At 45.3% G+C, this 22,831-nt stretch overlaps 1 protein-coding gene across 1 annotated transcript; it reads left to right on the forward strand.

The window, feature by feature from the left end:
- Positions 1-99: 99 nt before the first annotated feature.
- Positions 100-22,831, forward strand: TMEM151B (transmembrane protein 151B). The gene is made up of 2 exons (XM_054972240.1): positions 100-195; positions 21,395-22,831. The coding sequence occupies exons 1-2, from the start codon at positions 100-102 to the stop codon at positions 22,829-22,831; spliced, it is 1,533 nt and encodes a 510-aa protein (XP_054828215.1).

Raw genomic sequence — 22,831 nt, forward strand, 5'->3', positions numbered from 1 at the left:
GGGCGTTGGGGCGGCACTCGCCGGCTGGCGGTGGCGGGATAATGCGCCGCTGTCGCTGCGCCAGCTGGTCGCCCATCCGAGAGGCCCCGAGTCGCCGCCATGTCGCCCCCCGCCTCGGCGGCCGCGGCCAGCAGCAGCGAGAGAGGCAGCAGCACCTCGGTGCTTCAGGAAGAGGTGGAGGGGGGCCGAGAGGAGGTGAGGACAGAGCGGAGCTACCTGCCTGTGGCTGCCCTCCCCGGGCGGCCCTTAACAAAACACGTTGTACCCATCTGCATGTGACCGGCTTTGCATGGCACGCTCATTGCATCGCGATGAGGCTCTGCTCCGGCCCGGGGCTTGGCTTGCACCTTGGCTCTAACCGGGCCGGTGCGCTTTGCATACACAGGTACGCACTCTTCCGCTTGCACCATTGCTCACTATCCCCCTACCCCCGCGCCTTATCTGCCGCCGCAATCGGGCATTAGTCCGCCCTGAGATCTTTCCTTGCAGATCTGGAATAAAGCTCTCCTTGCTAATCGCCTGGGGAAAGGGTGGTGGTTCATCTCTGAGTGTCGCCTATTTCTACTCTGGATTAACTGATGCGGAATACTGCCTTTCTGTTTTCGCAATGGCTAACAGATTTGACTCTAAATAAAGCTGTGGGGAAATCCAGGCTCATTAAGGATCGCTTGACACAGAGTTGTTGACCCCTAAAAAAAGATCCCTCCATCACTTCAGGACATGCATATGCAAAATCTGAGGTTTTAATCTATGTTTGTGAGGCTGGAAGTAGGAGATATTAGTTACAGTTCTAGGTAAATAAATAAAAGAGCACAGTTGTATGTGTATGCAAACTGAATTTGTCTAGGAAAGGGTAGCTGATCCTTCTGTATTCCAGCAAGGCAAATTTCAGGGGGATATCCTTGTTATTTGTTGCAGTCCAAATGACAAACACTTTAGAAGACTAATGCATTTTTTGTGGCATAAACTTTTGTGAGCCAGAGTACAGTGTCTTTAAAGTGCCACTTTGTCATTCCTTAAGGGCAATGATTGTGTTTCTTGTTGATGCCAAATGGCAAAGCCCAAAGAGCCAAGGCAGTGAAAGAGTAAAAGAATCATCTGCTCTAGAGTTGAGGCTGCTTGTTCACAGGCTTCAGTTAGTGATTACACACTACTTGTTATGTTACATATAGGTCTCACTTTCTCATTTCATGTTACACAAATAATTGATTTTCATTTCCTATAGCAATGACCAACACTCAGAAACCTGTGTGTCAAAACTATCTTTAAAAAACTGCAGCAAGTTAATATGAATGTTAAACAAAAGCCATCAAGGGTTTTTGCAGGGAGAAAACCATCAAGATCTTTGCCATGTAATGATAAACAAATCTTAAGATTGAGAGGGCTGCTGTAAAGTAAACACTATGAATATGCTGCAGAAGAAGCTAAGATGTCAGAAGAAGTGTTGGAGGTTTGTCTTAGTCAAAGAAAACATGGACTTATGGTTTAGCATGAACTGTGTCCTGAATTTCTATGAACACATGAGAAGGTTTATTAAGGTAAGGCAGGTTGTTGATACCAGGCAGTTGTCCACTGCAACAGCAGATGTCAGTGGGTATTTTTCACTGGCCTCCTGTCATTGGCTCTATATGCATGGTATTGGTGTGTTTGTTGGCATTCCCTGTTTCATTGGAATGAAGAAGGAAGCCATATATATCTCTTTTGGACTTCGCCTTCTTTCTTCATTCTCTGCAGCATGTATAGTTTTGGTAGCATGCAGGGGTCATTTCGTAGAAAAAGAGCTGCAGGAATTCATTCGCATAAATCATTTGCATATGTCACGCCCCTTGATTGGGCCAAAATGGCCGGGATTCGGCTGCTGTCAGACAGGGGACAGTTCCCTCACCTGGCAGTGGCCTGATCTGGGGCGTTTTGGCCCCAATCCAGGCCAAAACAGGCCCAAAGTGGCTCAAAATGGTCATTTTGGGCACGTTTTGGCCTGGATCAGGCCCAAAATGGCCCAGATCAGGTCAGTGCTGGGCAGGGGAGGGGTTCCCTGCCAGGCATTGACAGAATCCCTGGTGGTTTTGGCCCTGGTCTGGGCTGAAACAGGCCCCAAATGGCCATTTGGTGCCCGTTTGCGGCCAGATCAGGGCCAAAACAGCCAGGACCAGGTCAGTGCCAGGCAGGGGTGGATTCTCCCACCTGGAACCAACCCGATCCCTGCCGATCCAGCCCTGATCCCAGCGGAAATGGGCCCAAAATGGCCATTTTGGGTCTGGATTGGTGCCAATATGGCCAGGACTGGGTCTGTGTTGGGCAGGGGAACCTTCCCCTGCACAGCACTGACCCGATCCCGGCAATTTTGGGCCCAATCCCAGCGGAAATTGGCCCCAAACATCCCAAAATTGCCATTTTGGGCCTGTTTGGGCCCTGATCAGGGCCTAAACAGCCAGGACTGGGTTGGTGCTGGGGGAAGAGGCTTCCCTCGCCCAGCACTGACCTGATCCAGGCCGTTTGGGCCCTGATCTGGGCTGTTTCAGGCCCGATCCAGGCTGAAGGGTCCAAAATGGCCATTTTGGGCCTGTTTCAGCCCAGACCAGGGCCAAAACAGCTGGGATTGGGTTGGTGCTGAGCAAGGGAGGGTTCCCCTGCCCGGCACCGACCTGATCCAGGCCGCCCAGCACCAACCCGATCCTGGCCGTTTCGGCCATGATCCGGGCCAAAGGCCTAAAGGGCCCAAAATGTCCAAAAGTCTGGTGGGCAACTGGGGGCAGTTCCCTGGGGGAACTGCCGGAATGGCATTCCAGCACCTTCCCCCTGGAAATGAGCCCTGGTAGCATGTATTGCTAGCTAGTACTATGTTACTATTAACAGTTTGATTGCTAGAATTTGTGTGAATGTGTTTGAAAGATACTATACAGTAGTTCACTAGCCTTCAAGATTTCAGAAGCATTTTAATAACTGGTTTAGTTGTCAAGCTCTAGCTGTTTTTTCCCCCACACATGTTTTTATTATTATTAGCATTAGCATTATTAGCTTATGTATGATACTTTGAAGTGTTCAAAGCACTTCACATGTATTGAAATATTGAAGGTAGCTCAACATTACTATCCTCATTAGAAAGAGAGGCCTCCCTAAGGGTGCCTAGTGACTTCATGGTAGATGTGCAATTGAAGTTAGTAGGACTTTACTCATTTATAGTTGAGTCTCTTGGCCACTACGCTGCAATAATTCAAGATGGTAAGAGGATAGGTTTCTCGCCATGTTTTAAAAAAAAGAGAGGAAGGAGTTGTTGGGACTAGTATGGGACTAGTTTTAAACTGACATGAAAACATCAGGTTAATTAATCTAGAATAATATTAGTAAGAAAAACACAAAGAGAACTTTCCCCTAGTAAGCATCTTTCCAAAGAAAGGGAAGGAAGCATCAGAAATTGAGGACTTTGTGTGCAATCCTAAGCAGATCATTGTGGATATAGAAGAGTAGAACTCTGTTTAGTACTGCACTGCAGGGCCACAGCCTAAGAATTCTATAGTCTGGAGGAAAGCTGGAGTTGCTAGTGGGTCTATTCTACCTGTTGTAGATTTTGAAGGATATACGAGGCTGTAAGAATATGGGTATCTCTTACCAAGGTAATATTTCCCTCTATCTGCTCCTACTTGAAAATTTAACATAATACTCCCATTTCCATCCAAATCCTGGGTGTTAAGTCCAGATCTATTTCTTTTTGTCTTTTTCACCTTTTCAGTGTATTTATTATTTACCCTACTCTTTTGGTCTCTCAGTTTTTTCATAAGAGTTTTGTTCCAGCATGCACACCCATATTTGTTCTTACACGCATACTATTGTAAACCCTCCATCTCAGTTAACTTCTCCATCCCTCCATTGCAAAGATCCAGAGCTGACCAGCATATTTCCTGCAGTATTATTCTACCATAGAGGTCCTCTTACAAAGCTTTGGCTTTGCTGCTAATTATGATCCAGAGCTGCCCTGCCGCAGGGCACCCTTCCTGTTGTTACTATCGTTACCAATGTTGCTGTTGTTGTTGTTATCATTGCTCTCTTTGCATAGTTACATGTGCAAAAATTATATCTCTCTGTCCCAAGGAGCTTACAGTTTAAATGCTGACAGTAAGAGGTGGTAACAAAGGAAAGGAGGGGAACAAGGGCTGAATGTTGGGAATGTGATACATTTCAGTTGTTTAAGGGCACATGCAGATGTTTTCAGAAAGAAGAATCTGTATGGGTGATTTTTTGTTGGCTGATTGAGCTCAACTTCTCTTTGGCTTTTTACTCCTCAAATGACACTCATCCTTGATCCAAATCCAGTGCTACTTTCCACCTCTCTCCCTACTTCAGGTGTGATGCTTCTTTCTTCCTGCTTTTTAAGTGCCTCGCATGTTTATCTAATCAACATTTTTCATACTTAATTTTTTTAAAAGCTGAAAAACTATTTGGAGGAAGGGGAGGAGAAGGTAGCTTTGTGATTGTCACAAGGGCAAAGTAATGAGCGCTGCAAACAAGAACAGGTTTCCTTTGATTTTGATTGGTGGGAGTATATTGTACATTTGATCAGAAATGATGAGTGTATTTTCATAGTGGGACCTCTCAAATTACGTTAGTAGCCTGGATGCACTCGAACTGATTAAACCAAAGCCTTTCATGGAAAGTGTAAATTTTGAGTTGATTGATGTAAGAGAGAAGAAAAAAGATGGTAACTTATAGGTATATCAGGAGGGAGTTCAAGGCATCAGGGACAGTGAGGGAGACCGGTTGGAGGTGTTTAAGGGAACAAGAGAATTTTCTGTAGCTGAAAGTAGTTGGGCTGGAGGTGTCAAAGTCTCTGGCAAAGATATGATGGGAAATAAGGGCATATAGATAAGGGTGGTGCAATCCATATGGAACGTTAAAAGTAAGGAGGATGTCATGTTGGTACACTGTGGTGTGATTAGAAAAGGAACTGTATATGGACTTGGCAATGAGGGAGGTGAATTGTTTTGGCAGTGGCATTTTGAATAGAGATGAGAAAACCAAGGTGAGATGCGGGGGGCAGACAGAAGATTGTGGTAGGTAGAGTGGAAGAGGACCAACAGGGTTTTGAATACATTACTCCTATTGCACTGCAAGGGCTCTGACCTTTGCAGAGTTAGGTCAAGCCCATTGTTTCTAATGGGCTTAGGTGTTCTTAGCTGCTGCAGAATTGATTTGTAATTTTCTAGAAACGGAGCTGTTTTTTAAAAAAAAAATTCAAGTTGTCAAGTCATTTTGTAATGTAGGCTAATACTTATGGTTGTGGCAAAATGCTGATCTCCTTTGACCTGAACAGGGTGTGGCAATGCTTGAACTGTAAAGGAAAACGTTACTCAATGCGAGTGCCTCCAAGAAACCTGGATTCCTGATGGAATGTTTTTTATTACTGTTCTGTTTTCTGATAAATGTAATGTATAATTATAACAGCTTGTCTTGGAGCCTTCAGGACAGGTAGCGTGGGTAAAGAATAAGGGTAGAAGAGGAGGTGGAGTGGCATTGCATGTGAGGAGAGGGCTTGATTGTCAGCAAGTTCTGGAGAATGTGGTTGACAGCCCAGTGGAAAGTATATGGGTGGAAATAAGGGGAGGAAGGACAAAGGGTATTGTTGTTGGAGTCTGCTACAGACTGCCCGACCAGAGAGAGGAAATGGATGCTTCCTTCCTTGAGCAGATTGGCAAGAGTATCCAGACACCAGAACCTTATAATTATGGGTGACTTCAATTTCCTCGATGTGTACTGGAAGACAAGCTCAGCAAAGCAACAAGACTCACGCAACTTCCTGACCTGCCTGGCTGATAGCTTCCTTTTTCAAATGGTGAAGGAAGCTACAAGGGGCTCGACAGGACACCTGGAGGGCTAGTTGACGTTGACAGAGAGGTTGTGGAGAAGCACCTGGCTGCACTCCCCTGGGCTGGATGGTGTGCACCCAAGAGTGCTCAAAAAACTTTCTAGAGAACTTGCAGAGCCTCTGTCCATCATCTTCAAGGCCTCCTGGAGGACTGGGGATGTGCCACAAGATTGGAGAAGAAGATGTACCACAAGACTGGAGAAGAGTGAATGTTATCCCATTCTTTAAGAAAGGGAAGAAGGATGACCCAGGAAACTACAGGGCGATTAGTCTGACTTCTGTTGCTGGGAAGATATTAGAGCAGATTTTAAAGGGATTGATCTGTAAGCATCTGAAGGACTGCTTAGTGATCCGGGGAAGTCAACATGGTTTTGTCCCCAACAGATCTTGTCAGACCAACTTGGTTTCCTTCTTTGATCGAGTGACGAGTTTATTGGATTGTGGGAATTCTGTCAACGTGATTTACCTGGATTTTAGTAAAGCTTTTGATAAGGTTCCCCATGACGTTCTAATGGGTAAACTGGAAGACTATGGACTGGACTATAGGACAGTTCTGTGGATAGGGAACTGGTTAGAGGACTGCACCCAAAGAGTGATGGTCAATGGCGTTTCATCAGATTGGAGGGAGGTGTCCAGTGGGATGCCACAGGGCTTGGTTTTGGGCCCGGTACTTTTAAATATTTTTATCAGTGATCTGGATGAAGGGGTAAAGGGGCTACTCATTAAATTTGCTGATGATACCAAATTGGGAGGAGTGGCAAACACCCAAGAAGATAGAGTTAAAATTCAACAAGACCTGAATACTCTAGAGAAGTGGGCAGTTGTGAACAGGATGCAATTCAACATAGATAAGTGTACAGTTTTGCATCTGGGCCACAGAAGTATGAAGCACAAATACAAGATGGGGGAATACACTTCTGTGTAGTAGTGTATGCAAAAGAGATCTTGGAGTAAGAGTGAACTGTAAACTAAATATGAGCAGTCAGTGTGATGCGGTGGCAAAAAAGGCAAACTCAGTCTTGGGTTGTATCAAAAGGGCTATTGCATCGAAATCGCAGGTGGTCGTAGTCCCTTTTTATATTGCCTTGGTCAGGCCGCACCTGGTGTACTGTGTGCAGTTCTGGAGGCCTCACTTCAAAAATGATGTGGACAAAATTGAGAGGGTGCAGAAGAGAGCAATGAGGATGATCAGGGTTCTGCAGGCTGAGCCCTACGAGGAAAGGCTGAGGGCCTTGGGAATGTTTAGTTTGGAGAAGAGGAGATTGAGGGGGACATGATTGCTCTCTTTAAATATTTGAAAGGCTGTCATTTGGAGGAGGGCAAGGAGCTGTTCCAGTTGGCGGCAGAGGATAGGACTCGAAGCAGTGGGCTTAAATTACATGTAAAAAGGTACCGGCTGGATAGTAGGAAAAACTTTTTCCATGATCAGAGTAGTTCAAAGGTGGAACCAGCTGCCTAGGAGGTGGTGAGCTCCCCTTCACTGGCAGTTTTCAAGAAGAGGCTGAATGAATATTTGTCAGGGATGCTTTAGGGTCATCCTGCATTGGGCAGGGGGTTGGACTAGAAGGTCTGTATGCAGGGGCGGCGCCAGGGTTTCCGGAGCCCGTCGCCAGGCGCGCACACACCACACTGCGTGATGATGTCACATGTGACATCATTACGCAAGCATGTGCTGTGAGCCTGCCCCATTGCTGAGGTGGGTGGGTGGCCTCCCAGCTCTCCCTGTGCCGCCCCAGACGCCTGTCGCACCTGGCCTGTGGCTGCTGCACCCGGCCGGGGACGTGTGCTGGCAGCAGCAGCGGCGGCGTGGGGCAGGAGGGCTGGGAGGCTGCAGCAGCTGCACCTTCCCATCCCTCCTGCTCAGCCGCCAGCGCTGCTGCCACTAGCTCCGTCGCGTGTGCCCCCACCCCAGAGCCTCCTTCAGTGCCCCCCCTGCTCGCAGCAACTGCCTACCTGGCCTCAATGGGCGCGCCAGCCCGGTCTGAATGGCCCCTTCCAACTCTGTGATTCTGTGACAAGATGCACCACCTCCACAGTTTTCTCTCAGTCTTCTTTCTTGTATGGAATATGAAAAGATACTCCATCATTTTGTTTCCTGCTGGGGTAACTATGTGGATTGACAGGACAGGGAGTGGGTATGTATTTAGGTCATATTCATATAAAGGAAAGGAAATGTTTTATGAAGAAGAGGGGTTTTCAGATATATTGATGCCAGTTTCCTTAAGAAAAAGAAGGATGTAGCTCATGTCCAAATGTAGCACAAAAATAAATGAAGATGGCTCAGGTGCTGACTGGTGCTTTCATCCCCAAATCCTTAAGGTATAGATTTGAAAGACTGAATCTATCAAGGCATGTATAAATAGTGGCGGTGAGAGAATGATGCTGCTTAGCTGAGGTCTTCAGTACAATTGCCTGAGTCCTCTTAGTGAGGTCTGCCTCATAACCTGAGAACCATCTATATAGAGAACTCTTCATTGGTGGAGTTTAGTAAACAGGCAGTTCTACAAATCAGTTATTCAATACATATATCCTATGGAATATTCATGAGTAACTGGATGCAAGATTCCAGTGTAAACATTTAAACTAATAACAAAATCATTCCCTTAGCTATGAAGTTGTTCTACTAATACCACCACCACTGTTGCCTGTGTAACCAGGCAATTCTGATACCGCATGTTTTTCTATGTTCTCATCCCCAATAGACAGTATAGGAAAAGCTTCTTAACTCATTGTACATGTTAGCTAGAAGTTGGAGTCTCTTGTGGCCAAAACCTGTAGGGAGGCTGAAAAGTAAAACCAGGAAACTGGAAAATAAGAATCTGAAGCTGAGAGGAAGCTGCTGTCATTCTGCTCTCCTGGGAGGTGTCTTGCTTTTCCGGAAATTCACTAAAGATTATGTGCTGTTGCTGCAAGGCATAAATGGTCTAGACATTGAAGCCATTGCCTTTTCTTACTCTCGATCAGATGTGGCTCTGCAGCACAGTTTCATCAAAGTTCTTTTTTCCCCCTTTCCCATTGGCTTACACCTCCCCTTCACCAAAATAAACACATGTATACACAGAGAGACAGATGTGTAAGCACTGATTCAAGCACCCTTTTAATGGAGTGAAGCTTAGATTAGCAATTTCTGAAACTCGTTCAGCTCTTTCAAGGTAATAATCAGGATTAGAAATTAGGAAATGAACAATGAGTTTTAAAAATCAAGATATATTTGTAATTTTAATGTTCAGAGTGGTTTGTCCTTTCAATAGTCCTCTGCAGGAGATCACTGTCATTTAAAAATATAGAGAGGAGGAACTGATGACAGCAAAGGCCATATGGATTAGATTCGATCATGAATTTACATACAGTCTAGTTTGGTGTGCTTTTAATTTCTCCTGAGAAAGGTGAGTCATGGGTGGAATGGAAGAGCAAAATTTGGGTCCAGTAGCACCTTAAAGATATAACCCCGTGGTGCAGAGTGGTAAGCTTCAGTACTGCAGTCCAAGCTCTGCTCATGACCTGAGTTTGATCCCAGCGGAAGCCAGGTTCAGGTAGCCGGCTCAAGGTTGACTCAGCCTTCCATCCTTCCGAGGTCGGTAAAATGAGTTCCTGGGGGTAAAGTGTAGATGACTGGGGAAGGCAATGGCAAACCACCCCATTAAAAGTCTGCCAAGAAAATGTCGTGATGCAACATCCTCCCACGGGTCAGTGATGACTCAGTGCTTGCACAGGGGACTACCTTTACCTAGCACCTTAAAGACCAACTAGATTTCCAGGGTATGAGCTTTTGAGAGTCAGAGATCCCTTCGTCAGATATGGACTGCCTGTGCTGTGAGCCCCTGTGTCAGGGACATACCCTCATTATTCCCAACAGATTATTTTCCTGGGTCCTTGGCCACTCACTCTATTGCTTTCCTTCTGCAGTTAGAGACATTGTTCATTTTGCAAGAAGTAGGCATTACCTTTGGGGAACATGTAGGGTCCTATGGTTATGTAATTCAGCTTCCTTAGAAAGAGCCTAACACAACAGATCCATTCATTGCAAGCCAACTGAAAGCTAGATTTTCTTTAGGATTGATTAAAGAAAAAAATGAAACCCCCTATGTCTCCAGTTTAAGATATGGTTGCTGAAGGAGTGGAACAAAGCTGATAATGTTTTTGTATCTTGACCAAAGAACAGTAGAACTCTGGAAAGCACAGCTTGTGCCTGCTTGTAAACCATTTCCCCTTCTCCACATCCAGAAGCCCTTTTGTTGTCCTGTCCATCAAGGCATGTTAAACGATCATCTTGCCTTTACTTTACATGATGATTCTCAAACACCCTGTCACTGAGGTGGATCCCCAGAAGTGTCAGAAGTGATAGTCCAGCAACTAATGAAAGTTGCTTTCAGTTGCGATGCTTGAGGCAAGCCCTCTCTGACTTACATTTTCATATGGAAATAATACTGTTTTGACTTACATTTTTGGACCCCTATCACCTCCTGTGAAATCTGACATGGTAATTTGAGAGACTGTACATATTTAAGAAATGAAAGTCTGAATTGGTCTTTATATTGTCCAGCAGGTCCATAGCAGAGGAGGGAAAGAGGAGAACAGTAGAATGTGTTATCTTAAATGGTAACAGATGTTTTTGCTGATTTTCTTAATTTCTCAAAAATGCTATAAAACATTTGCCATGGATGTTTGGTTATGAAGAATGAGGATAGAGGAAAAGTTCATTAAAATAGAACAAGATTATTGTTTCATTTAATTAGACAACAAAGCAGGCTGAATGTTTATATTCTATTAATCTCTGTCACTTATCCAGTGAACCAGTTCTTAGAATTCCCTCTGTATGGGTCTCAGCACATCTCCAATTTAGCTTTGCATGTTATGCAATCTGTAGTGCCTTTTGTCTCCTCCTGACCACCTCTCTTTGTAAGAGGCCTCTCTTGATATCTTCCTGAGGCAGCTGAATTAGAAAATCCTCTTTACTTGCAGTGATAGCTGTCACATTGTTTTCTCTGGAAGGGAGTAATTTGCACCTCTGGGAGAAAAGGCAAATCACTACAGTCCCCAGTGGGATTAAATTCAACCCTTTACCAGCATTTTTTTCAGTGTTGTGATGGGAAATTGTGGTTTGGAAAATACCAGTGACACGGAATTCCTGAAAACGTGCAGGTGTGGTTAGTAAAACTATAAAGTATTGCAGTGTATAAATGCATGATAGTAAGAGATGTATTCATGGTTGGTTAATCTGTTTAAATAGCCTCTAGAGGTCTTTCCTCTACCATGCTTGTGTCAATTATGATTTAGGTAGTTTGTTGTGCTGTTCTCTACCTGCTGGGAGTATCTACAGGAAGCTGTAGTGGGTAGACAGCTTGTCCGGCATGCAGGGTAGTCTGCTGAGAGCAAATTGGCACTATGTACTAAATGCCAGCAAGCTGTTGGATAGTAATGACCTGTGCCTAACTTTGCTCCCAAGACTTAAGGGCACTTAAATGTTCTTAAAATGGGGAAGTAATTTCTGCCAATTCCCCCCGCCCTTCCCAAAGCAGACCCACACTGCTGTTTCTATGGGTTCCCTGACTTCCAGGAAGCAACTGTTGGGGGCTCAGTGGGTTACAGAAAGAGGGAGGAATTAGTGGACCCTCCCCCAAGAAACTTAAGCTCCTGAGAAACCTTAAAGCTCCCTTAAGTCTTTGTGAAACAATCTGTAGGCCTGAAATCTACATGGTCATTCTAATTTCCCCCATTTTGTTAAGCTTTCTGCTCCTGTGGCCCTAGTAGGCCTCAGAGTGGGTTTATTATTAGCTTTAACGGATTTTTTTCCCTATGAGGGAGGAGGGACTAACTGTCCTCTTTCTTTAGAGGAGTCAGGATGCAGGATTGGCCCTTGCAGGGAAATGGCAAATAATACATAAATGGAGAGCGGTATGGCTGACAGTTTTACATGGTATGATGAGAACTTTGTACACTGAAGTCACTCTGGAAATGATAATAATAGTAAAATGAATTACTTAATTACAATATTTGGGATTTTATAGAATTTATACTTTGACAGACAGGAGGAAAAGGCATGAACTGGAAGAGAAGGAGGTGGAGAAGAGTAGAGAATTTATGATTAGGACTAGAGACCAAGTCACTGTGAATCCCAATGTGTATGATGAGACGGTCCCATGAGGAATATTCTGTGCATGTGAGCAGAACTCAGGGCTGCAGTGAAAAGATTAACAATGCATGAATAAGTGTTGTTGAATACTCAGAAACCAAAGAGAGGCTTGATAAGGACTTTTTTTTGTTTGGCAGCCTGATGTTCTGTTTTCTTCCATAATTCCTTGTTCTTCAACACAGTCAAAAGTCCCTGTTCTGCCACAGGGATATTCTTGTAATCTTGTATTCTTGTAAGCAGAATATAGAGGGAAGCCAGACTGTTCCGTGGAGTTGCTTTGCTATCCTATCTTACCTGTAATGTGCAAACTGCTGTACTGTCCGTGTTATGCTTCCTTAGAAATTCAGATCCACTACTTATGGGAAACCCAAGTCAGATAATAGATTGGTATGTTGTTCCATTAACAAAAGCTATGGGTGGGTGGGGAATAGGAATTATAGGGAAGCTAAAGGATGATATTGGTGTTTAGTGTTCCATCATAATAGGAGATCAAGCCTAGCTGTGTCTACTCTTTCAAAGAGACAAGAACTGATACGGAGCATGGCCCAATCTACTCAGACAGTACTCAGCACAGATCAAATTTGTTGTTCATGTTAAGTGCTCTCTCATTTTCTCCATCTGTTTCTTTCTCTCTTTCAGTGCTCTTTCTGATATAAAGCCACCTGCCATCTTGGAGCAGGATGTTGCTTGGAGACATAATTAACTCAACCCAAGAGGCCAGTCCTACTTTGAATTGATACTGAGGGTTAAGGGTGGCCCTGACACCTGGCAATATGGCTTGTTAAAATGCACTGGATACTTTCGAACTGAACAACACTAGAAATATTAGAGACAAAAGGGAAACTGCGCTTGTTTATACCAAGCCTTCTGTCTTTAGTTTTGAGGCAGGATTGGGAATACTGCTTCAATATTAGAGTGCAAAGAATCTGAAATTTTAAAAAATATATATGGGGGGGTTGCTGACCCCCAAATAGAAGCAGCACCTGTAGCTTTAAGAAATGAATACCCTCAGTGGCTGTTGCTAGACGACCAAAACATTATTGCCAGTCTTCAACCTTGGCGCCTGTCGATAAAGGGCAAGGGGTGGGTCAGGGCCCCTTCAAGGACTGTTTTGACCTTTGAAGGAGAATTCATTGGGGACATACCGAGCAGCAGCCACTGGGGGACTTGCTACTGTGTGACTTGCATGACTCACCCAGGCTTGGTTGCTTGCTACTATTTAACAGCAACACCCCACCCCCACAAACCAGTGTAGTGTTGTCGTTAGAGTTTCAGATTAGGATCTGGGAGACCCAGGTTTGAATTCCCATTTTGCCGTGGAGGCTCACTGTTGGGAGGGGGGGGGAGTTGGCACTTACATTCCTGGTCTCTTTGTGTATGCGCAAAGTGCACATGCGCTCCCAGCAGACATGATGACTTCACTTCTGGAAATGATGTCATTGTACCCAGCAGAGAGTGTGATCCTTCACAGGGGCATGCCTGCCACCAGGTGCAATGACATAACTTCCTTAAATGATGTCATCACCCCCATGGAGAGTGTGCTTGCTGCAAGCTGGCCTGGGCTGCTTTTTGCCTGCTAGACCTGTTCCCCAGGGCCTTTCCCCTCTGCCAGCCAGGTGAGTGGTGGCAGAGGCTGTGAGTGGGAATCTCCTGCCCTCTCCAGAAGACTGGCAGCCCTAGCTCACTGTGACCTTAGGCCAGTTACTAATTTGCAGTCTAACCTACTTCACAGTGTTGTTATGATGATAAAAAAGACAAGAATGTTATAAGCTCCCATTGTGGAGAAAGGTGGCGTATAAATGAAGTAAATAAAGAATAAATATAACTGAAGATGGGGGGCAGATATATGGTTGGTGGTGGGTCCTATCCTCTGCCGCCAACTGGAACAGCTCCTTGCCCTCCTCCAAATGACAGCCTTTCAAATATTTAAAGAGAGCAATCATGTCCCCCCTCAACCTCCTCTTCTCCAAACTAAACATTCCCAAGGCCCTCAGCCTTTCCTCGTAGGGCTCAGTCTGCAGAACCCTGATCATCCTCATTGCTCTCTTCTGCACCCTCTCAATTTTGTCCACATCATTTTTGAAGTGAGGCCTCCAGAACTGCACACAGTACTCCAGGTGTGGCCTGACCAAGGCAGTATAGAGAGGGACTACGACCTTCTGTGATTTCGATGCAATAGCCCTTTTGATGCAACCCAAGACTGAGTTTGCCTTTTTTGCCACCGCATCACACTGACTGCTCATATTTAGTTTACAGTTCACTCTTACTCCAAGATCTCTTTCGCATACACTACTACACAGAAGTGTATTCCCCCATCTTGTATTTGTGCTTCATACTTCTGTGGCCCAGATGCAAAACTGTACACTTATCTATGTTGAATTGCATCCTGTTCACAACTGCCCACTTCTCTAGAGTATTCAGGTCTTGTTGAATTTTAACTCTATCTTCTTGGGTGTTTGCCACTCCTCCCAATTTGGTATCATCAGCAAATTTAATGAGTAGCCCGTTTCCCCTTCATCCAGATCACTGATAAAAATATTTAAAAGTACCGGGCCCAAAACCAAGCCCTGTGGCATCCCACTGGACACCTCCCTCCAATCTGATGAAACGCCATTGACCATCACTCTTTGGGTGCAGTCCTCTAACCAGTTCCCTATCCACCGAACTGTCCTATAGTCCAGTCTACAGTCTTCCAGTTTACATATGAGAACGTCATGGGGAACCTTATCAAAAGCTTTACTAAAATCCAGATAAATCAGAGTTCCCACAATCCAGTAAACTCGTCACTTGATCAAAGAAGGAAACCAGGTTGGTCTGACAAGATCTGTTGGGGACAAAACCATGTTGACTTCCCCGGATCACTAAGCAGTCCTTCAGATGCTTACAGATCAATCCCTTTAAAATCTGCTCTAATATCTTCCCAGCAACAGAAGTCAGACTAATCGCCCTGTAGTTTCCTGGGTCATCCTTCTTCCCTTTCTTAAAGAATGGAATAACATTCGCTCTTCTCCAATCTTGTGGCACATCCCCAGTCCTCCAGGAGGCCTTGAAGATGATGGACAGAGGCTCTGCAAGTTCTCTAGAAAGTTCTTTGAGCACTTTTGGGTGCACCCCATCCAGCCCAGGGGATTTGTATTCGTCCAGTGCAGCCAGGTGCTTCTCCACAACCTCTCTGTCAATGTCAACTAGCTCCCCAAGTGTCCTGTCCTGTCTACTACCATCTCTTTATGGGCTCTAGTTCTTCATGGAGAAAACAGAGGCAAAAAAGTCATTAAGCCTGTCTGCTTTTTCTCTGTCCTCCATCAGAGTTTCTCCTTCTACTCCCAACAGTGGTCCAATTGCTTATTGTACCTTGTGTTTGCTTCTCACATATCTGTAGAAGTTTTTCTTGTTGTAGCGAGCCCCCCTGGCCAGACCCAGCTCATACTGAGCTGTGGCTTCTCTGATGTCTGATCTGCAGTACCTAGTAACCCTCATATATTCCTCTTTAGAGGTGTCCTTCTCTCCATTTCCTGAACATTTCCTTTTTCTCCCTTAGCTTATTCTGGAGCTCTCTGTTCATCCACATCAGTTTCTTGGAGCCCTTACCATGTTTCTGTCTTGCTGGAATAGTGAGGGCTTGAGCTCGCAAAACCTCATGTTTGAGAAGAGCCCACCCTTCACTCGCTCCTTTCCCTTCCAGCACACTCCCCCATGGAATGACTCTCATCAAGCCTCTGAGTTCATTGAAGTCAGCCCTACGAAAATCTAACCTACAAGTCTGGCAACGAACTTCCTTGGCCCCCCACAGCAACTGGAATTCAAGGAGGACATGGTCACTTCTCCTTAAGGTCCCCACCACCTTCACCTCATCTACCAATTCTTCCCCGTTGGTTAATATTAAGTCTAGTATGGCCGAGCCCCTTGTAGCTTCCTTCACCATTTGAAAAAGGAAGCTATCGGCCAGGCATGTCAGGAAGTTGCGTGAGTTGTTGCTTTGCTGAGCTTGTCTTCCAGTACACATCGAGGAAATTGAAGTCACCCATAATTATAAGGTTCTGGTGTCTGGATACTCTTGCCAATCTGCTCAAGGAGGGAAGCATCCATTTCCTCTCTCTGGTTGGGCAGTCTGTAGCAGACTCCAACAACAATACCCTTTGTCCTTCCTCCCCTTATTTCCACCCATATACTTTCCACTGGGCTGTCAACCACATTCTCCAGAACTTGCTGACAATCAAGCCCTCTCCTCACATGCAGTGCTACTCTGCCTCTTCTTCTACCCTTCCGGTTTTTCTTGAACAACTCGTACCCATCCACTACCATATTCCAATCATGGGAATCATCCCACCAAATCTCAGTAATTCCTTCCATATCGTAACCCTCTGTTTGCAAGAGAAGCTCATGCTCTTTCTTCTTATTTCCCATAATTCGGGCATTGGTATATAGGCACTTGTAGCCTTGTACCTTTGTTTGATCTGTCCTACGCAGGTGGGCCCATGCTGTTATCACTTCTTCATTGAAATACCCATGTTGATCATCCCCTTCCCCTTGTGACATCAGTTTAAAGCTTTCCTGATGAAGCTCTCCAGGTTCTTTCCAAATATTTTCTTCCCTGACCTTGAGAGGTGAAGCCCATCATGTGCTAGAAGGCCTTCTCTAACAAAACTTATCCCGTGGTCCCAGAATCCAAAGCGCTCCTGCTGGCACCACCACCTCAGCCAACGATTCACCTTGAGTATGGTCTGCTCCCTTTGCATTCCTCTTCCTTTGACAGGAGAGATATAAGAGAATACCACCTGTGCCCCCACTGTCTTCAACTGCCTTCCAAGAACTTCTTAGTCCTCTTTAATTCTTGCGATGGTATTCATGGCCGTGTCATTTGTTCCCATGTGAACCAGTACAAACAGGTACTAATCAGGCAGTCTGATCAGTTTCAGCAGTCAGTCTGTAATATCCTGAATTCTGGCTCCCGGCAAGCAACACATCTCTTGGAGTAGGGAATCTGGCCTGGACACATGACGTTCTATACCCCTGAGCAGAGAGTCCCCGATGACCACCACCTTCCGTTTTCTTCTACTTCCGTGTGGCCCCATATCCTCTTCACTCCTTCCTCCAGGTTTTTGTGGTTCTCCTTCCACTCTCGTCTCCGTCATCATCTCAAGCACCTTAAAACGATTCTTGAGCCCCAGTGGACCAGAGCATCGCCTTAGTCCACGTCTTCTGGTTTTACAGCAGAACTGAGAGGAGGCTCAGAAGGGAGATTGACTCTTCCTTCTTCTTTTGGACTTATTTCTTCATGCTTGTGCACAGCCCCTAGGCCCTTCTCAAAAAATCCTCCCCTTCCTTGATTTCCTGAAGGGTGGTGAATTGTATCTATGAGCTTTATAAAGTGTCTAGTTCAGAGTCCCTTTGTCTCCCTTTGTCCTTTGTCCAAAGGTACCCTTTGTCCAGGTACCTTTGGAACTCTGAGGCAGGGTAGTAGGGGGCGGCACAAAATGGCTCCACAAGATGTGGAGCCAAGTACACAAATATGTGAGCCGCAAGGGGGATGGGAAATACAAACACATACATATTAAAGAAGTCTAAAACACACACAGAGAGAAAAATATCAATGGAGGATGATATACATATGCACAAACACACAGATAAGACTACAGAGGGGAGGATAAAACACACAGAGAAGAACACCAGTGGAGACAACACACACACATGCGCGCGCGCACAAACACAGAACGAACATAAATGGGAGTGATAAAGTGCACACGCACAGAAGAAAACGGGGGTGGGGGGAAAGGAGAATAAAATCAAAATACACACAGGGAAGACTCCCAAGCCAGGGATAAAATGCAAACAAAAGCAGTCCAAGGGACAGTGTTTTACTGCCCCTGGCATCTCTCTCTCTCTCTTTGGCCCCAGCAGCTGTCCAAGCACAGCAGGAGGGAGTCAAGCTCTTCTCCACAAAGGTAAAGCAAGTAAATTAGAGAAATGCTTGACTTTGTTTTGATCTGCCTGGTGGGCTCCTGGTACAACAAAAGAGAGAGGAACCAAGGCAGGGCTTTACTCCCCTGCCCCTTGGCAGCCACCTGGGAATAAGAGGAAGTTAAGCACTTCTCTGTTGTATGCCCTGCCTCAGCTTTGTGGAGAAATCCTTGACTTCTTCTTGCTGCACTTGGGTGGATGATTAGGGTGCCACCACTGCTGCCCCTGTGCTCCCTCCCCACCCCCTACCAAACAGAGCTGATTAGGCCACTGCTGCCCCTTGCTTCCTGCCCCCAGGACAGCTCCCTCCCCTTCTCTACAGGATAGTTGACTAGGCCATTGCCAAAGTGCCTATGTAGGTACCTCATTGAGGAACACTGCTCTAGTCGTTATATTATCTTAATTTGTTTGCTGAATACTGACGTGGTTCATAGTAAGAGGTTAAAATATTTTTGACCATTTTACTGGTAACCGGGTGGATGCTCTCTCTTGTCCTTTCTCAGCCTGCTTTCAGAGGGTTGGACCTCAGTGCAGGCCAAATCACCACCACATTATGCAATGTCCTCTGTTCCTTCAGTAACCATCTGCTCAGGTTTCTTTGTAAGAAAGCTTTAGATGCTGCAGCAAGGTTAAGTAGCTGCAGTTTCTAGTAATGTATCCTTATCCTTCATTCTCGTCACCAGGCTTTTCACATTGAAAGGATCATTTTATGATGCCATGGAATAGGGGAAGACTGGGACATATGAGTTCTGTGATCTACCCGGTGATGTGTACTAAAACTATGCAGTTTAAAGGGCCTGTTAGGGAGAACTGGAGACTTGCATTTCAAGATTTCTCCTCCCCACAAATGGGATGCATGGTTATAAAAGCAAACATAAATTACATTTAGAAAAAAAAAACACTCAAGAATATGAAAACAAAGAGACCCACCTGAAAATCTTTTGACAAAGTGCTGAAGGACAACAGCTGTGCTAGTGGAAGGGTTGCCTCTTGCATCCTCGTAATGTGATTCAGAAATTGAGGCTGAGACTGGCTAATCTAGAGTTACACTTAGAGAATGTGAGATATACAAAAATAGAACTAGCAGCATCCAGGCAGGAGAGAAACTGTGATTTGAAATGTATTTCCATTTGAGCCACCTGCAGTTCTGTAAGCAGCACATTCAGTGATGATAAAAGCAAATCATCTATATTTTAACTATATCTTTAATGTTTAAAATTCTTATCAAATTTTGAGGCCCAAATAGGCAAGGGCAGGAATTCCAGTTGTAGCAAGAGGAATTATATATACCACTAGATTGGGGTCTCCAATATGTTGCCCATGTGCACCTGATAACATCTTTCCTGGCACCCAACAACTATTTTTCAAAAATGGGCAGAACCAGTTGTGGCTTTTGCCCAGCAGGACTTACATTTGGCAATTGAAGATCTGATTGGCTGTGCAGATTTTTAAGAAGTTGCTTTGGCATCAGCTGCAACCGCAGTACAAGGACCTTCACTGCATGAATGAAGTTGTTTGTATGCAAGAAAGAAAGTGTTTTTAAACAATACGTTCATTTTAAAAAGCATCCTCTTAACTGAGCTTCTTCCTGAAATGTGAAGGAGTTACTATTAGAGTTATGCATGACCTGACTCCTTGACATTTTACAGTTGGCTTCAGTTATTGTGGCAGCTGTTTTGTGGCTAGTTCTGCCTCCTCTGCTGGTCATTTAGTGGTTGTGCCCACAACCCTATGTCAGAATTCCTAAGGTGCCCACAAGCTTTAAAAGGTTGGGGATTCCAATACTATATTAAGATCACCTTTCCGTTTGTGGACAAATCCAAAGTATACAGAGCCTCTATTGACCTATTCAGTACACAGTACTGGGTATGCTCAGCACTAGAAAGGACAGTGGTTTTTTCTGGACAGAGACAAGAAAGAAGTAAAAAAAAACCATCCTCAACCATCACACACTTCCCAGGGTTAAGCATTTATACTGTAAATTGAACCCTATTCTTCACCCATAGCTGCACATCTGTAGCATTTACAATTCATTTTCATATCTCCAGCACATTTAGTAGCAGAAAGGGAAATCCCTTCTTCCCTTTCTAAGCCAATGGGAGTAGAAACGTACTGGTGAATGATGGAGGATGGCTTCATCCCCTGGCATTTAAAATCTGTGCATCCCTTGTTGTTTTTCATAACTAAAATGTGTGATTACATAAAGAAATGATTTCAAAAGATTTAACAACTGGTATATATATGATCCTAGAAGACTTGGCCAGTTTCAAGTTAGTTACACTACTTTTCTCTGTTACTGCTGTGTTGATTCTGGAATATAAGTAGTACAGAAGCAGAGAGATGTAAATCTCATCTGATTGCTTTTCAGAAGGGAAGGGAGCATTATGTAGGTGTGGCAGGTGAATAGCTTGGGTTCTGTAAATACTAATAATTTGTCTTGAGAGGAAGGTTTCAAGCTGAGGGCAGAAATCAAGAGGTAAGGAAGATACCTTTTAGCAGCAAATTGTGACTAAAGATGCAGGCATAGATGCCATTTCCTAAGACTTCTGTTCATCAGATGGGCTTCAAATAACAGAAGGGAAGTTTGTATGTGGGAAAGGGGCCATATTGCTATGTGACATGAACTGATTGATGAAGCATGTAAAAGGATGACAGTATGCTCTTAGGTTGCCGGGCCAGGTCAACATGTCCTGGATCTTATGAGCATATGAGAGAGGAATCTTGCCACATGATTGCAAGAAGCGGGCTCCAATTTCCCATTGCAGTTAAAGGCCAAATTATGTGATCTGAGTCACGAATGCCTCACCTGGCTTGTAGTCATACATATGGTTGGGGGAACTCACTCTATAAGTGTACGAGTTGCTCAGTTTGGCTGAGGAGCACTGCAAGGGAGAAGGGGGGCTTTAGGCTTCCCTCCAGAGTCTGATCAAGGAGCATGCAGCCCCCCTGCAGCCACTTCTGCCTGCAAAAATGGCATGGGAGGGAAGCCTGAAGCCCCCTCCCCATCTTGCAGGACTCCTGAACCAAACAGAAGAACAGAACACATTAAAGGTGAGTTCCCACAATCATACATGCGATTACAAGTTGAGTTGGTCACCTGTGACCCGACTCATGTCACAAGTATTGTATGTTTTGACCCTAACTGAAGGACCTGTAATATGAGTCCTGGAAAGTGATCATGCATAACACATGAGGCATGAATGAGCTTAGCCTGTTGCTCCTCTTGCTTGTCAGCTGAAAGGATTCTACTGAGTAGCATTTGAGTGAGATTTCATGCCTTTGGGGATGTTCATATGTGATTCATTCTCTAGCCAGTTAGTTGCTAGTGTTAACCCAGGCAGTAATGTAATTCTGTGGCTTTTACCTTTCTTCCACTATGTAGTAATTTCTCCTTTTGTTCTCTTTCCCTCCATCTCTTGGCCTTCTCTTGGAATGTGGAGCAGCAGCGGCCAGTGAAGCAATCCTTCAGCAAGTCCCTCTGTAGGGAGTCACACTGGAAATGCCTGGTACTCTCATTTCTCATGTATGGCTGCATGGGAGCGATGACCTGGTGCCACGTAACTAAGGTGACACGGCTGACATTTGATAGCGCCTATAAGGGGAAGTCAATGATGTACCATGACAGCCCCTGTTCTAATGGTTATGTCTACATTCCTCTTGCCTTCCTGGTGATGCTCTATGTAGTCTATCTGGTAGAATGTTGGCACTGCTACACTCGCAATGAACTCCAATACAAAGTGGATGTGGAGAGTGTCCATGAGCGTGTCCAAAGGATGCAGCAAGCCACCCCATGCATCTGGTGGAAAGCTATCAGCTATCACTATGTCAGGAGGACTCGCCAGGTCACTCGTTACCGGAATGGAGATGCTTATACCACCACCCAAGTGTACCATGAGAGGGTCAATACCCATGTGGCAGAAGCAGAGTTTGACTACTCGAACTGTGGGGTAAAAGATATCTCTAAGGACCTGATTGATCTGGAGAACTTCCCAGCCACTCGGCTTCGCTTCACCAAGTGCTTCAGCTTTGCCAATGTGGAGTCTGAGAACTCCTATCTGACCCAGAGAGCCCGTTTCTTCACGGAGAATGAGGGATTAGATGATTATATGGAGGCAAGAGAAGGCATGCATCTCAAGAATGTGGACTTCAAAGAGTATATGGTGGCCTTCTCAGACCCAGACAACCTACCATGGTATGTCTCTCATTATGTCTTCTGGGTGGCTGCTTTCTTGACTTTGTCCTGGCCCTTGCGGGTCTTGAATGAGTACCGTACTTCCTATGTCCATTACCATGTGGAAAAACTCTTTGGGTTTGATTATGTGGCAGTAACACCAGTTGAGGAGCGTTCTTTCTGCCGGAGGATGCCCCGAGTCAATACAGTGGACAGTACAGAGCTGGAGTGGCACATCCGGTCCAACCAGCAGCTGGTGCCCAGCTACTCAGAGGCTGTCCTTATGGACTTGGTGGGGCTCTCTGGCTGCACTACCTATTCCTCTTGCCATTATGGGAGCTACAGACAGAACTGTGAGCAATGTCACAGGACTATAAGCAGCTCTTCCATCTTCTCCCGCAGTGCCCTCAGTATCTGCAACGGCAGCCCCAGAATCCCCTTTAGCAGCAGCCGCTTCTCACTGGGCCGTCTCTATGGCTCACGGCGCAGCTGCCTTTGGCAGAGCCGGAGTGGAAGCTTAAATGAGCAGAGTTGTCCAACTGAGCAGACCCGCCTGTCCAGCCAAGTCACTGTGGAGGAGGAAGATCCCCCTCCTTACCAGGATGCCCTCTACTTCCCCATCCTCATTGTGCATCGAAATGAGGGCTGCCTCAATCATGATCACCGTCATATCCATCGAAATGGGTCTTGTGTGGAGACCTCACTGTGA

This window comes from Eublepharis macularius, chromosome 1, assembly GCF_028583425.1.
Source record: "Eublepharis macularius isolate TG4126 chromosome 1, MPM_Emac_v1.0, whole genome shotgun sequence".
NCBI lineage: Eukaryota > Metazoa > Chordata > Lepidosauria > Squamata > Eublepharidae > Eublepharis > Eublepharis macularius.

What these genes read in the sequence shown, in the direction of transcription:
- TMEM151B (XM_054972240.1), top strand. Translation starts at nt 100, where the DNA reads ATGTCGCCCCCCGCCTCGGCGGCCGCGGCCAGCAGCAGCGAGAGAGGC. An exon ending in TGGAGGGGGGCCGAGAGGAG is followed by an intron (nt 196 to 21,394) that starts GTGAGGACAGAG and finishes AATGTGGAGCAG; the next exon opens with CAGCGGCCAGTGAAGCAATC.